The sequence below is a fragment of the Sorghum bicolor genome, chromosome 2 (genome assembly GCF_000003195.3).
Source record: "Sorghum bicolor cultivar BTx623 chromosome 2, Sorghum_bicolor_NCBIv3, whole genome shotgun sequence".
Lineage (NCBI taxonomy): Eukaryota > Viridiplantae > Streptophyta > Magnoliopsida > Poales > Poaceae > Sorghum > Sorghum bicolor.
This window is the reverse complement of record NC_012871.2, coordinates 13,423,431-13,438,958: the sequence shown is the minus strand read 5'-3', so window position 1 is coordinate 13,438,958 and position 15,528 is coordinate 13,423,431. Positions and strand designations below refer to the sequence as shown.

Here is a 15,528-nt window from a genome sequence, read left to right as displayed (position 1 = left end):
AGAGGTAGAAAAAACAAGACTCTAAGTCTTATTTAGACTCTAAGTCCACATTATTTGAGGTAATAAATAACTTTAGAGACTATGATAGAGTCTGCATTGTGAGTGCCCTAAACTAACTATGCTTAAAAGATTCATCTCGTGATTTACATGCAAACTGTGTAATTAGTTTTATTTTTATCTATATCTAATACTTTATGTATGTGCTCCAAGATTTGATGTGACGGAGAATCTTGAAAATTTTTTAATTTTCGGGGTGAACTAAACAAGGCCTTAGAGGAGCTGCTATCGAAAATGCTGAGGTATTTGGCAGTAGTTTTTATTACTTCATTACCGTCGCTTTGTCTGTGCCGGCTCAAAAACTGGCAGTGATGGAGATTTTTGGATGGGCACTGTTCAACTATGTAGCAGAGTAGGGAGCATGTCCTTGTCTAGTCGACCTTTGACTTCTTGTGGTAGCACACAACCACCTGATTTTTCTCTAATCTTAACCATGTCAAATTCTCTCAAGACTCCGTGGACAAAGCGACGATGGTGGTGTCTCAACGGAGACGCCACACCATGCAACCTAACCTATGTCATCAACTGCATAGCTACGCCGACTCAAATAGATTTACTACATGAAGAATATATTCCATATTAATCTAATGATATTTATTAGGTATCATAATTATTATTGTTCTTATATAGATTGATCAGATTTTGTTTGTCTCTCCGAGAATAAAAAATTACATTCTTTATTATGTACAAATATGGTCCACGAAGCATTGTCTTATCTAGATTAGATAAGTAGATCAGCCGTGTGATTATTTAAATAAGGACACGTGCCATTCATTAAGGCTAGAGGTCCATGTGATAATTGGATCCCAAGTGGCCAAGTCCATGCAATTTAAATCCGTGCTCAATTTGTTTACCCAATAATCTGATCATCATACCATCATCTCGGAGGATGTATGTATGTATACTGGAAAATTATTATTAACCGAAAACAATCGATGAGGACGAATAATATCTACATGTAGATATCTACGGAGCTGAGTATATATATCAGAAAGGTCGGTGGTGGTGTGGAGCAATTCAAGTCAGGAGTTGGACTCGGAGGCGACTCGGTGTTTATGCACACGTAGCTAGAGTTCTATAAAGGAGAAGACCCACGCCGCTTTCCCGTGCCGCTCCGCTCCGATCCGATCCGATCCGCCGCGTGTTGCCGCTTCGCTCTCATCTCAGACATGGAGGATGAAGCAGCCCTCGTAGCCGCCTTCATGAACTCCACCGGGTGCGGCCGCGAAGACGCCTTGAACCGCCTCGCCAGCTCCGGCGGGCACCTCGGCAGGGCCCTCAACAGCTTCTTCTCCAGCGGCGCAGGACCGTCGTCCGGGTCCGGTCGCCGCCGTTCTCGCTCCCCACCGCCGCCGTCGTCGCTGCAGGTTTCGTCGTCGGAGGAGGAGGAGGATGCGGTGCGCGCTCGGCCGCCGGCCCCGGTCCCAGCCCGCCGTACCAGGGTGTCTAGGTGGGACAGCAAGACCAGAGTTGAAAGGAGGAGCAAGAGCAGCCGCCGTCGTGAACGCCGCCGCCGCTGCCGCCGCGACCGGCCCCGTGAGAGTGGTACTACTAACACCGCTGGTGGTGACAGGGCTGCGGATGACAACCGCAGCCATCGCCGGCGCTTCCGTGAATTCCGTGAAGATATCTTGTCTGATGGCGAGGAGGATGAGGAAACTAACAACAGCAGCCGCCGTCGCCGGCGGTTCAATCCCACCGAGCTCACTTCTCATTCTGAAGACGAGAAGAAAGCCGCCGACGACAACAATAGCCGCCGCCGCCGGCGGCTCAATCCCACCGAGCTCACTCCTGATTCTGAAGACGAGAAGAAAGCCGACGACAACAATGAGAATGTCATCGACGTCTCCTCTGATGACGGCGACAACGACGACGACGACGACTACATGCAGGCGCTGGAAGAGGCAGCCAGGCCGGCACGGCAGCCGGCGCTGCCGCCGCCGCATCCGCGGAACAGGACGTTCGAGGAGCTGTTCAAGGTTCCACACTCGCTGACGTTCAAGGGCGGGTTCCACGACGCGAAGGTTCACGCGGCGCGGCGGGCGCGGTGGCTGCTGGCGAACGTGCAGAGCTCCGAGGAGCTGCCGCTGCCGTCGCTGCACCAGAACCGCGACGTGTGGGGGAACGCCCTGGTGGCCCAGTGTGTCAGGGACCGCTTCGTGCTCTGGCACGCCGACGCCGACGCCGACGCCGCGGACGACGGCGAGGGGGAGGAGGAGGCCAAGAAGGTGCTCGGGTACTACGACATACCGCACGACAAGCTCCCCGTCGTGGTGGTCGTCGACCCGGTCACCGGCCAGGCCATGGACGTGCTGCACGGCAGCGCCGCCTGCGAGTTCAACGACTTCATGGTGCGCCTGGGACCCTTCACGGACATGAAGCCCACCATTCCTGTCGCCATGGCCAAGAGGTCCACCACCAGTGTATCACCCGGCGAGCAGAGCAGCATAAGACCTGCAACGACGACTACTGCTCCGACGAGTTCTTCCGAACGTGCCGCCGGGAATCGACAACAGGCACCGACGACGACGACGACGGTGATGAGAAAACCTCCTGATGATGCCGTCGTCGTGGCTGCGGCGGCGGTGGCGCCTACATGCGAGGATCGACAAGAACATGCACCAACGACGACGACGACGACGGTGGCGGTGACGACGGAGCCGGTGGTGGCACCTTGCGCGGGTCAGCAGGCGGAGTCGGTGGAGGAGAAGGTCTGCAAGGTGAGGGTCCGGCTCGCCGATGGCCGTGTGGTCACGAAGGAGTTTGGGAGCCAGTGCGCGGTGGCTGCGCTCTTCGCGTATTGCCGGTCAATGCTGGGTGCCGGAGGAGCGCCGCCGCCGGAGAAGCCGTTCCGGTTGATGCGCTTCGTGGGCCGGGCAACGGAGGAAATCGGTGACCACAACCAGAACGCCTCGTTCGAGAGCTTGGGCCTTCACTTGACAACTGTCTCGGTTCACCTTGGCTAAACCACTTGACAACTGTATTATTCGTCCATCTCGCACAGGCTAGAACTTTAAAAGATGTACTATTAATATATTTTATTTGATTAATAAAAAATTTTTTATATTAAATTGTATGTTTTTCTTTGTTATTTTCTACAAAATTGTCATAGTTTGTAGTCTATATCTAATAATCATAAACTTATTCATTTCCCTTTTTGCAAGGGACTAACTTGTATTTTTTTATGCATATTCGTACTTTTATTTTGCATGGCACCTTGTATATTTTAATATGCAATTAGTTTGAAACTTTGCCATTAACTATGAACCCTTGTTGCATTACATATATAAGTCATTAATCTAATTTAGCTTGAAATGGGATCTCTAATGGGGATAACAGTGCTAATCTCATAAGAATTTTAAATTTTATTAAGCCTTATTAGAATGATCAAATTACTCTAGAGTAGTAATATTAAAGGGACGAAAAATATAGCCATCAGTAGTCTCCATTATTGTTAAGATTATTGAATTTTCCTATCAAGGAATTATACGTGCAACTATGATTGTACTATCTATCAATATAGACATATCAAACATTTAGTTAAAATATATGAATATAGATAAAGTAACAAAATATAGTTTAATTACCTTTTGACTTTTAACCAAGTTGTACGATTTTTTCCCACATGTTAAGTTGAAACTATATTATTTTTTATTTTTTATTCGAAATTTATTTTTATTAAAAAAAGTTTAGATCTTAGTAATATAGTAATATTGTTTTTCGCATGTTAATGAAGTTGAAACTCAGATTGCACCGTAGCACCGAACTTGTTGAGTTGTTATATCATGGAATTATATGTGTGTAGTATTATTTTATATATCATAGAGTTACAAAAATTAAATTACCAAAATGGATATGATATAATAATATTTTAGTTAAAATGTATAAAGTTATTTAAAAGCTCCTTATGAAATTCATGATTAGGGAGTATTAATATAATTCAAAGGGAATTGCCAGTGTTATGTTATTTCTACATGGTTTGTTTAATTAAACATTTTTTATGCTTATATTATAAGTTATTAAAATAAATATTTATTCTAACATATATATGTCTACTTGGAATACATGGTCAAACGTAGCATTGTGATTATTTAATTTTGAAGTTGTAGAAGTTTATAATTTAGAAATATATATGTCTTGTATATATATGGTCAAACATAGTATTGTGGTTATTCAATTTGATATTTCTAAAAGTTTGTAATTAGAAATATATATGTCTTATACTTTATGAATATATATATATATATTTTGTAATAGCATGTATTTATATATCGATTTGAGAGAGATGGTGGGTAACTTTGTTGCAATGTGAGGGCGTTATTATGAATTATTTTTCATAATGACAAAATGGGTAATTTAGATACAAATTTATGAGGTTATTTTGAATTATTTTTTATAATGATAATTGTGGGTAATTTATCTATAAATTTAGGGGGTTATTTTGAATTATTTTTGTAATTGCAGAGGTGGGTAATTTATATGTATAATTAGGGGTTACTTCAAGTTTTTTTTATAATGATAGAGGTAGGTACTTTTTTATAAATTACAATAGATCCAGTGGCTATTATCAAAGATGATGTTTAGAGTTAATGGCAGAGATGAGAGTTAATGTGGTGCCTCCGTTGGGTTCTCTAATTAGTATGCCTCTGGCCTCTAATTAGTAATAATTAGATACTGCAATGTCACCAAACACTCTTATTCGATAATTCTTCATACCGTTCATTGTCCATCCTTTTGTGATTGGTTTCAGTAGATGCTGACCGCCTCTTTTCTGTTACTCCTTGTGTATACTGTACCTTTTCTAGATTTCATTGCTTTAATAGAACCCTTTGATCGTGGAGTACTAGCATTGGTTGCTGTGTTCCCAGCGAGGTAGATCCCATTTTTCCAACGAACATGTTGCAATGCTTTAGTAAATGCTGACCTGTTGGAGCTTGACCCACCTGATCGATTGAAGGTTGATGTTGTTTTCCCCATCTTAAATGAAAAATAAAATGGTTATACATAAGTGAAAGAAAATTCCAAATCTGAGAAAGTATGCAATGATACTATAGTCTAGATTAATATGTATAAGAAGAAAAATGCCAAATCTGAGAAAGTATGCAATGATACTCTAGTTTAATACATATAAGATGATACTCTAATCTGGAAAAGGAAAATGGAATTGTACGCATGCATCATTGCTCTCATGCTCTGCTGTTGAACGGCAAGAATCACAACATGCATGCACATGTATGCACAGAGGTAGCATACCTCCATGCAAATTCTAGTAACCATCTAACTAGCGATGAGGTTTTTTGCAAATATAAACAATAAAATTTCTGATGCCGATCAACAACGAATGACTCAGAGACCACTAACAGATGCCAATCTAAAAGGTAGAAGACAGGCAACTAGTCATATTTACCTAACGAGATGAAATGATGAATAGTTACCTGTTCACAAATTCTCTGCACAATGAAGCCCGGCGAGCTGCCCCGCCGCCCATACGAAGCTGCCTGGGTAAAACGCCGGTGGATTAGATGAGAACTAACTTAGTTTGTTGAAGCTGCCTGGGTAAACGCCGAGGGATAATGATTAAAAAACAACTCGTCGATGACTGAAATATAGAGTATTGTTATATCCACCGTATACGTACGTGATTTATAGCTTCCGACTGAAATACCGTAGTAAGTTTGACCACCGTATATTATGTGACTTAGCGGGTTAGACTTGATGACCCGTTAGGGGAGTGCGGCATCTGATACTGTGTTTTAGAGGAGGGAGTAACTACTTCTTGGGAGTAGAGAAAATTTACCATATATATATATATATTCCAAAATATTTTTTTCTGTTCCAATCTTCTGTTGCAGCAAGTGTTTTCAACTTGCAAGTGTTTTTTTTTGGATGTTGCATATGTGTTTCACATATGTTGCAAGTACATATTCTAGATGTTTCATTTCTTTGAGATGTATGTTGCACTCGAGTTTCATATTGCACATGTTTCAAGTTGTTTTGAGAGCCAGAGGCCATCGAGAAGTAGAGAGCGGTGAGCCGGTGCACATGGCATGTGGCATGCTTGGAGGTGTTGATGCAAAACTGATGTGCAAACACAAAGGGCTAATACCCGATTCAAACGTTAAGGCGTGCTAGCCGATTTGACCTTACTATCGGCAAAGGTGATAACTCGAATACTTTAGTCCTGACAACAGCGATGCGCCCGGATGTCACGGCTAAAAGGTACTCACGCGGAACTCGAGAACACGCCGAACTTAAGTCGACGAATTCCTAAGAACTTGTAACAAAAGGAAAAAGTATGACGAAGTCGTCGAAAAAGTAGATGCTGGAATATGAGTAAAAACGTGTGTTTGATTGATTGATAAATGTCTCATTACAAGGTCCTAGGGTCTATATTTATACCCTGCTCAAAGAGCTACAACCAGACACGATTAGAATTCGAATTCCAAATTACACGGAATCCGTATACAAAACGATGTAAATAACTAAGGAAATAACAAAACTATCCCCCGTGACAAACTGAAACTCCTCCACAAACCGATCGGCAGCTTCCGGACTCTCCCTTCGTATTATCGGCAGACTCCCTTGCCATAGTCATCGGCAGATTTCCTCATCATAGCCATCGGCACAAACACATCACCGCCTGTAGACTTAGTCACGTTCAATCTCTCTCCTATCGGCAACCATCCTCATCGGCAACTCATCCTGTAAACAAAACACTGCCATCTTATCCTGCCGTCCTGGACACGTGCCCAAAAACGGTGTCAACACATGCCCCCCAATTTCGGAGTAGGAAATCATTAATGCTCCGAAATTCTCTGCAGTAATGATGCTTTTTCCCGCAATTAATGCTCCCAATCTGGTAACCAACAACCTCAATCTGAACAACTCTGATCCTATTCTTCTGCGGATTCCTCGAAATCCTCAACTTCCTAAACGGGCATTTCCTTCTCAACCGTATATCGGCAATATTACCGTTACGAAGATCTGCCGATGTACTGATCAGGACGTTCGTACAAACGGCTACCTTCACTTTATTCGACTATCGGCAATATGACCGTTACAGAGCGCTGCCGATGGACCGACCAGGAGATCTCACACAGTAAAATATCTCCAGATAATGACTGCTTCCCGTCAAATCACCTGCACAATCCCTTGATTACCGTGCGAACAGTTACCATATCTACCTGAGCACCCTCGGATTTCTCGGATGCGGCAAAGAGATAAGTCAGTTTTGCCCTTGCCCGTTTTGACCTATAAATAGTTCCTTCTCGGGTACTCCTTCTCCATCACATCATTCCACCACCCCAACTTTACTTTTCCAGCGGCGGCGCCATTCAAAATCTCCAAAACCTCCGACAAGCACTCCTCCTCACCAACCCCGGTGCCCTCGAACGGTCTCCTCGTGGCAAGATGGCCATTGGCTTCGTCGTCCCTGAGGTCAGATCTCCATCCTATCTCCTGTATTTTTCTTCGTATCCCTGTTCATCCGCAATTCATTTTACTGAATATCTCCCTTTTCTTTCTTCTTTGTGTTTCTTTTTATCTCCAAAACCACTAGGAGCTATCTAACAAAATTGTCATCCCCACCGATCAACCACACCTTCAATGCCTCGGCCCTCTAGGGGATCCAGATCCAACCGATCTTATTAACGCAGAAACCAACAGGATCCCTTTCAGAGCCGAAAATTTTTCTTTAGATCTGTGGAAAGACACCTTCCGCTCTTGGCCCAGCCCTACCGTAGGGTGGAAAGACTGGTTCTTGAGGGTCAGCAACTCCAATGAAGTCCAGTGGGGTGAGAGAAAGCTAGATCAATGCATTAGGTTATCCATTGCCGATATGCACAGGAATGAGTCACTGTTGATAGCTGCGTCTTACTTTTGGTCAGACACCCTCAATGCTTTTGTCTTTGGCCACGACCCTGCTTCTCCTACTCTTGCCGATGTAGCCATGCTCACCGGTCTAGATGTATCTTCTGCCGATAGCACCCACTTTTTTGATACTGCTCCTAGTGCCAAAGTGGAGACTCGCGCTATCGGCGGCTGGTCAGGGTACATTCAGAAGTATCGTGGGAAGGGGCCTGTCAGCATAAAGGAACAAACCACCTTTCTGAACATGTGGCTGGACAAGTTTGTGTTCTGTGGTCGATCGGCAGGACCGACTTCCGTCTATCTATCGGCAGCAGAGAGACTGGCTAACGGTGGCCGATTTCCTCTCGGCCGATACTTGCTTGGCGCTGCTTACCATCTTCTCCATCAGGTGGCCCAGAAACTCCTGCTCGGCCAGTCTACTGGCAACTTAGGCGGCCCCTGGTGGTTCATCAACATGTGGCTCAATCTGCATCTGCACAAGCGCCTCAACTTCAACCTATTCACACAGCGTTTCCCAAAAGATATAACTGAAGATCATGTGTTGGGTGAAGAAGAATTGGCAACACGCGCTCCTCTAAACTTTGGCGAAGCCGTCATAGTTTTGCCGGGTTCAGGGAGTAATCCAGATCAGATTGGCCGATTCTTCCAGACTCTGTATGAGGGCTTGGCCAGAGATGAACGACCATGGTTGGCCTATGATGACCCAGACAGTATGCTCCCCCTGGTCTTCAATCCATTTGATGAAGCTCTTGACAGGGATAATGAGGTGATGATGGCAATTGTGACTCCTAGAGCCATACCAGTGAATTTCTTTGGTAGCACGAAAACCTCTCCTCAGACTTATGAATTCTACAACCCATCGGCATTAGCTCGTCAATTGGCTTTCGGCCAGTTGCCGATTGCACTCTGTTATGCCGATGTGATAAAACCCAGGGAGCCTATCACCAACTTTCTCGAGTGGATCCGAGTAGCCCAACTACCACCAAATGCCGATACAGATGCAGATTTGTCAGAGTGGGTTCCAGCCGCTTTCATCACTCAGGCGTACAAACTATGGTGGGCAGAATGGAAGGAGCATCTATTCTGCAAATCAGCCCTTTCGTATCGCGGCATGATTGATCCCGAGTACAAAGTCCCCGACGACGCTGTAAGTATTTTAAACCGATGTTCCAATTTCTTTCAATTCTATTTCCATCGGTAACTCACCTGTGTATTCCTTTTGCAGGTTGACAACATCCCCCCATCGGTTAGCAGAAGTGGTAAGCCGATTGACCTGTTTCCATCAGGCCCGATCTCCTCAATCAGCCACAATGCTCCCACTCTGGCTACCATCGCGCATCGGGGTGTGCGCCTTAAGAAAGTCACCACCAGGAGAACTCAGACATCACCAACGGTAGCTGCTTCCACTCTGGCGCAGGCTTTCAAGGCAATTTGCCAAACCTTTTTTATTCACACTGATTACCTTTATATCGACTACATTTGTACTCATAAACTCCTTTTTGTTGTTGCAGCAAACCGGTGCATCGGCAAAAGCCAAACGCCAAGGTGCCGATGCCCCCCAGTCTAGCCAGCCAAAGAGGAAGGGCACCAAGGGCACCAAGGCTGGAACAAAGTGCCAGAAAGTGGCAACTTCCCCTCCTCCTCCGGTATCTCCAATTCCGGTGGAGTCTTCCCCTTCTTCTCCAGAAGTCCAGACGCAGCAAGCACCATCTCCCCAACCAATGCAGGAAGCACCACAGATGGAAGAACTCCAGCAAGAAGAACCTCAGTTAGAAGCACCCCAACCAGAAGACGCGCCGGCCGATGTAGGCGATCAAACTACCGATCCAGCAGGTTCAATCATACTGTCGGTAGTTTCTTCAATTCAGACAAGTATCATCCCTCCTCAGGGTAACGTACTCTCTACAATATTACTGCCGATGAGCTTCTCCTTTTCGATCTTATAACCCCTTCTGTTAACTTTCAGCTGACGTAGTTCCATTGGCAACTCTGGCCGACCAACCTGTGGCCCCATCGGCATCTTTCAGCCAAAGGCGAGAGATTGCCTTGAAGCAAGTGTGGCAGAACCCCTAAGTGTTTGGGCCCACCGGCACCTGCCATTGTCCTAAGGACCTCTGACGGTGATGCCGGGAGTCCTCCCACCTTAGAAGTCCGATGAGCATCGCTGGACGCTCATTCCACTGCTACCTGTGGCGTACCAAGCTGGCTCGTTCTGACCACTGGTAATGGTCAAACAACGAGAACTGCTTCTTCTCGCCCTTACAGGATAGCAAGTAGCCACCTTAACACCAGGATCATTCGTTGCGAAGATAAAGCAGTAACTCAAACGACACAAGACTAAAATAATATTTCAGAGTAAAACAGCGGAAGTATTACATAACTTAATTTACAAAAGGAGTTCTTCCAAATAGTAGAGTGTTATTACAAGCCTGGTCCAGCGGAGCAACTGAAACTTTAGTACAGACAGTACAAATTTACAGACCCTGCCCATGGGTCACGCTCACTCTTCTTCGTCGTCAACCTCGACGACGGTCACACAACAGGGTCCGAAGCAAGTCGGCTCCTGTGCTTCACCTGCAACAGGGGTATTGAAACCCTGAGTACGGGAGTACTCAACAAGACTTACCCGATGGGAAAAGAGGAGAACTTAGGGATGCAGGCTTAGGGTAGACAAGGGGTGGCTGAGCAAGGAGCCAAAATGTTTTGCTAAAAGCTTACTAGTAGTGCATCCTTGTTTTCAAGTTTTAACCGCGAATTCCTCTCCCGCAGAGGCCGAGGAGTTCGAGGACAGTTTAACTAGTTGTTCCCCACAGACGAATCCGTGAGTTCCTAATCCTAACATCAAGTATTATTTATCGATGGCCATAGCTTCATGTCGCTATGAGTCCGGGAATTGGGATCCGAACCTCATGAGACATTTTCCCCTTTCTCATTTTATCATTCAGTTGCATATTTAACTATGATGAGGGTCGAAGGAATTGAGTCTCCCAATCGGGGAGCAACGACGATTCGAATCGCTTAGCAATCCAACTGGAGTTTGTGGGGGTATAAACCCCTATACCCTTACGGCTAGACTTCGGCCAGGAGGCTTGGTCCATTACGAGACGAGTTCAAGGCTTGATCCGACAACCTAGAGTTTCGCGCAAGGAAACAAGATGTGGAGATCAAGCAGGATTCTAGTCGGTTAGAATAGGAATTGACATCGAATTATCCATGGCAATTGTAACTGACTAGGATTAGTTTCCAGATCTGTAACCCTGCCCTCCAGACTATATAAGGAGGGGCAAGGGACCCCCCTAGGACATCATATTCTCTCAGCACAAATCAATACAACCAGACGCAGGACGTAGGTATTACGCCAACTCGGCGGCCGAACCTGGATAAAAAGCTTGTCCGTGTCTTGCGTCACCATCGAGTTCGTAGTTTGCGCACCGTCTACCGATAAACTACTACCGAGGGTATACCCCAAGGTAGACTGCCGACCAGCTTTCGTCGACAGTGGCGCGCCAGGTAGGGGGTGTGCGTGCAACTTTTCCGGCGAACAAGATGGTCACGATCCCAGCTTCCGCGACCGTGCCCGAAGGCCTCACGTTCACCGTCGGCCAGATCACGTGGACGACGTGCAGCGGCGGCTTCGCGACCACGGTTTCGAAAGAGACCCAGATCCAATCTGAGACCACGCTGTCTCCGACCACGCGCACGACGGCACCAAGCACCCGACTACCGATCCCACCCTACAAGGGAAAGGCGATCGACTGCTCGGACCTTCTCCGAGCACTCGATCGCGTTGACTCCAAGCTACTCGAAGTTTGCCAACTCATAGATGGGGTTCTGCGTCGGCCCGACCAAGCTGCTCCAGCGGATTTTTTCAAATCCCGCCGGCCAACTCGTGTCGCCACACACGAACGGCTGGGAACGTCTTTGACGATAACCTCAACCCCCTCAGGACGATCCGTCGAGCTCAGGAAGGAAGACTATCCTTGCGGCCTGAACAACTCGGCCTCTGTTTACTCACGGCACACCCAATCCGTTTTCAGCAAGGCGGGTTGGTCGCCGACAAGGAACAATCGTCACCACGTCAACATGGTGACAATCCGAGAAATACGGGACGGCCAGGTCTCCAGCACCAACTCAAGCACCGGCTCCGTTCCCACCGAGGTTATAAACACCGAAGACGAGGACTACGACCTGGATTTTCCTTCACACCCTCCGGGTTTCGACCGATTCCTGATATTTCCCCCCCGGCGAGGGGATATTGTGTTTAATGTCAGCGCCGACGAACCGGACGTTGATGGAGAAACAGATGACCAGAGGCAACTCCGCGAACAGCGTAACGCCGAGCGCGCCCGACGACGTGCGGACGAGCAACAACAAATGCCACCAAATAATCTCAACGATGCCTTTGACATGGTCGGGGACCAGCCAGTCTACAAAACGCCAAGCGCCAACGTGGCTGTTGCCATGGCTAACCTAGATCGGCTTCCTGATACCCCCGAATGCCAGGGAGTCCGGACCAGCATCCGAGCACACCTGATCGCCGCAATGGGACAGATAGCCACTCTGCTCAAGAGAGTCCAGGACGTCTCTTATACGGGAGCCGCCTCTGACCAGACTAATCGTAGCCGGGCCTCACCCAGCAGGCGTCACCGCAGCCGCTCCCCCGACAACCGTCGAGGGGACTCACGGCGCGACGATGGTGGTCGGGACGCCGAGGGCCGCCGCCAGCAGAACCGCGCACGCGTCCAAGAAGAAGATCAACACAGGGATCTCCGCCACAACACGGAGAAGGGTGTCCTAACGGAGAAGGGTGTCCTAACCGTCAGAGGCAACGTCTACACTGCGTATACCTGCGAAGAAGAAAGCTTCAAGATCACCGAGGCAATCGACCTCTCAATCCGCATGGCGGAAACAGCAAACCAAGCTGCACAGCTGCCTCCCGACCAGCTCCGATTACCTGAGCAGGAGACAGCCAGAAAGAACTCGAAATCCAAGGAGTACAAAGAAGTGCAGCTGGTCGAAGGCAACCCCGAGAAGACAGCCCTCATCGGGGCTAACCTGGATCCAAAATAGGAAGACGCGCTCGTCAGGTTTCTAAGGGACAACGTGGGCGTTTTCGCATGGAAACCCGCAGACATGCCCGGTGTCCCACGAAACCTGATCGAGCACTCCTTAAATGTCTCGAAGACCGCAAGACCAATCAAGCAAAAACTGTGACGGTTCGCTCGTGACATTAGGACAGAAATAACACGGCTTCTAGCAGCCGGATTCATAAAAGAAGTGTATCACCCCGATTGGCTCGCCAATCCGGTTCTTGTACGCAAAAAGAATAATGAATGGAGAATGTGCGTTGATTACACCGATCTCAACAAACACTGTCCTAAAGATCCTTTTGGTCTTCCTCGCATCGACGAGGTGGTCGACTCAACGGCCGGATGCGAACTCCTCTCCTTTCTAGATTGCTACTCTGGTTATCACCAGATCTCGCTAAAGGAAGAAGATCAGATCAAAACATCCTTCATCACACCCTTCGGCGCATACTGCTACACTACCATGTCTTTCGGACTTAAAAACGCCGGGGCCACTTATCAAAGGGCCATCCAGCAATGCCTCCACGACGAGATTCGCGATGACCTCGTCGAGGCCTATGTGGACGACGTGGTCGTAAAAACAAGAGACGCGAGCACCCTAATCGACAACTTAGACCGAACCTTCAAGGCACTCAATAGGTACAAGTGGAAGCTCAACCCCAAGAAATGCATTTTCGGCGTTCCTTCCGGTCTACTGCTCGGCAACGTCGTCAGTCGCGACGGCATACGACCAAACCCTTCAAAAGTCAAAGCCGTACTCGACATGCGACCACCGAAGAACGTCAAGGATATTCAGAAGCTAACTGGATGCATGGCCGCCCTCAGTCGTTTCATCTCAAGGCTGGGAGAAAAAGGCCTCCCTTTCTTCAAACTATTGAAAGCGTCAGAAAAATTTTCTTGGACAGAGGAAGCCGACGCTGCGTTCACTCAGCTTAAGACCTTCCTCACTTCACCACCTGTCCTCACAGCGCCTCAGCCCAATGAAGACCTACTCCTTTACATTGCTGCAACCGACAGGGTTGTTTCCACGGCAATAGTGGTCGAGCGAGATGAACCAGGTCACGTCTTCAAGGTCCAGAGACCCGTTTACTTCATAAGCGAAGTCTTAAACGAGTGCAAGGCCAGGTACCCACAAATACAGAAGCTTATATACGCCATCCTGATAACGTCAAGAAAGCTGAAGCACTACTTCGACGGCCATCGAGTCCTGGTGACAACCAGCTTCCCTCTCGGGGACATCCTGCGCAATAAAGACGCCAATGGCAGAATCGTGAAATGGGCAATGGAATTATGTCCATTTTCCCTGGAGTTCCAGAGTCGCACCACTGTCAAGTCTCAAGCCCTGGTCGATTTCATTGCCGAATGGACGGATCTCAACGAGCCTTCCGTTCCCGATGTCTCAGACCACTGGTCAATGTTCTTTGACGGGTCCTTGAACATCAACGGTGCAGGCGCTGGGATATTGTTCGTATCACCCAACAAGGATAAACTCCGTTACGTCCTTCGGATCCTTTTTCCGGCGTCAAACAACGTCGCCGAATACGAAGCATGCTTGCATGGCATACGACTAGCCGTTGAACTGGGGGTCAAGCGCCTCTATGTCTATGGCGACTCCGCTTTGGTCATCAACCAGCTCAACAAGGAGTGGGACGCAACCCACGAGAAGATGGATCTCTACTGCAAAGAAATTCGCAAATGGGAAACTAACTTCTATGGCATAGAGTACATCCACGTGGTCCGGGATAAGAACCAAGCAGCAGATGCGTTGTCAAAGTTAGGCTCATCTCGGGCCCAAATCCCGCGGGGTATTTTCGTCCAGGACATCCATGAGCCGAGCGTAAGCTCCCCCCTGGTCGACAAGCAACCCACCGAGGCAATGCTCATAGATGACGCCACTCCGACAACCGGTGGGCGTGACTGGCGTACCCCGTTCATCAAATACATATCAGACGGGACAGGCTTTCAGGACAAAACAGAGAACGAGCGCCTCATCCGACGATCAAAGAACTACATCCTGGTCGACGGAAAACTCATGCGGAAAAACGCAAGCTCCGAAGTACTGCTCAAGTGCATACCCCAAGATGATGGTATCAAGCTCTTGGAGGACATACACGCTGGATCCTGCGGCAATCACGCCGCATCTAGAACGCTGGTCGGAAAGGCTTTCCGAGCAGGTTTTTATTGGCCAACCGCGGTCGGCGATGCAGAAAAACTGGTTCGGCATTGCGAAGGATGTCAGTTTTTCGCTAAGAGGACCCACGTACCTGCCCATGAAATTCAAACCATCCCGTCGTCTTGGCCCTTTGCTTGCTGGGGGCTTGACATGATCGGACCATTTAAACCAGCCCCGGGCAATTTCAAGTTTGTCTTCGTGTTAATCGACAAGTTCTCCAAGTGGATTGAATACATGCCCCTGGTCAAGGCAACCTCCGAGAAGGCTGTGGAGTTCCTCAATCAAATCATACACAGATTCGGCATCCCGAACAGCATAATCACCGACCTGGGCACTCAGTTT

General features: G+C 47.6%; 1 protein-coding gene across 2 annotated transcripts; it reads left to right on the top strand.

The window, feature by feature from the left end:
- Window positions 154-3,128, top strand: LOC8084634 (plant UBX domain-containing protein 7). Of its 2 annotated transcripts, none has more exons than XM_002461815.2 (2): window positions 154-299; window positions 1,020-3,128. In XM_002461815.2, the coding sequence occupies exon 2, from the start codon at window positions 1,227-1,229 to the stop codon at window positions 3,021-3,023; it is 1,797 nt and encodes a 598-aa protein (XP_002461860.1). In that variant the 5' UTR covers window positions 154-299; window positions 1,020-1,226; the 3' UTR covers window positions 3,024-3,128. The 2 variants fall into 2 exon arrangements, with proteins under 2 accessions (XP_002461860.1, XP_021308412.1); XM_021452737.1 differs by having other exon boundaries at window positions 509-3,128.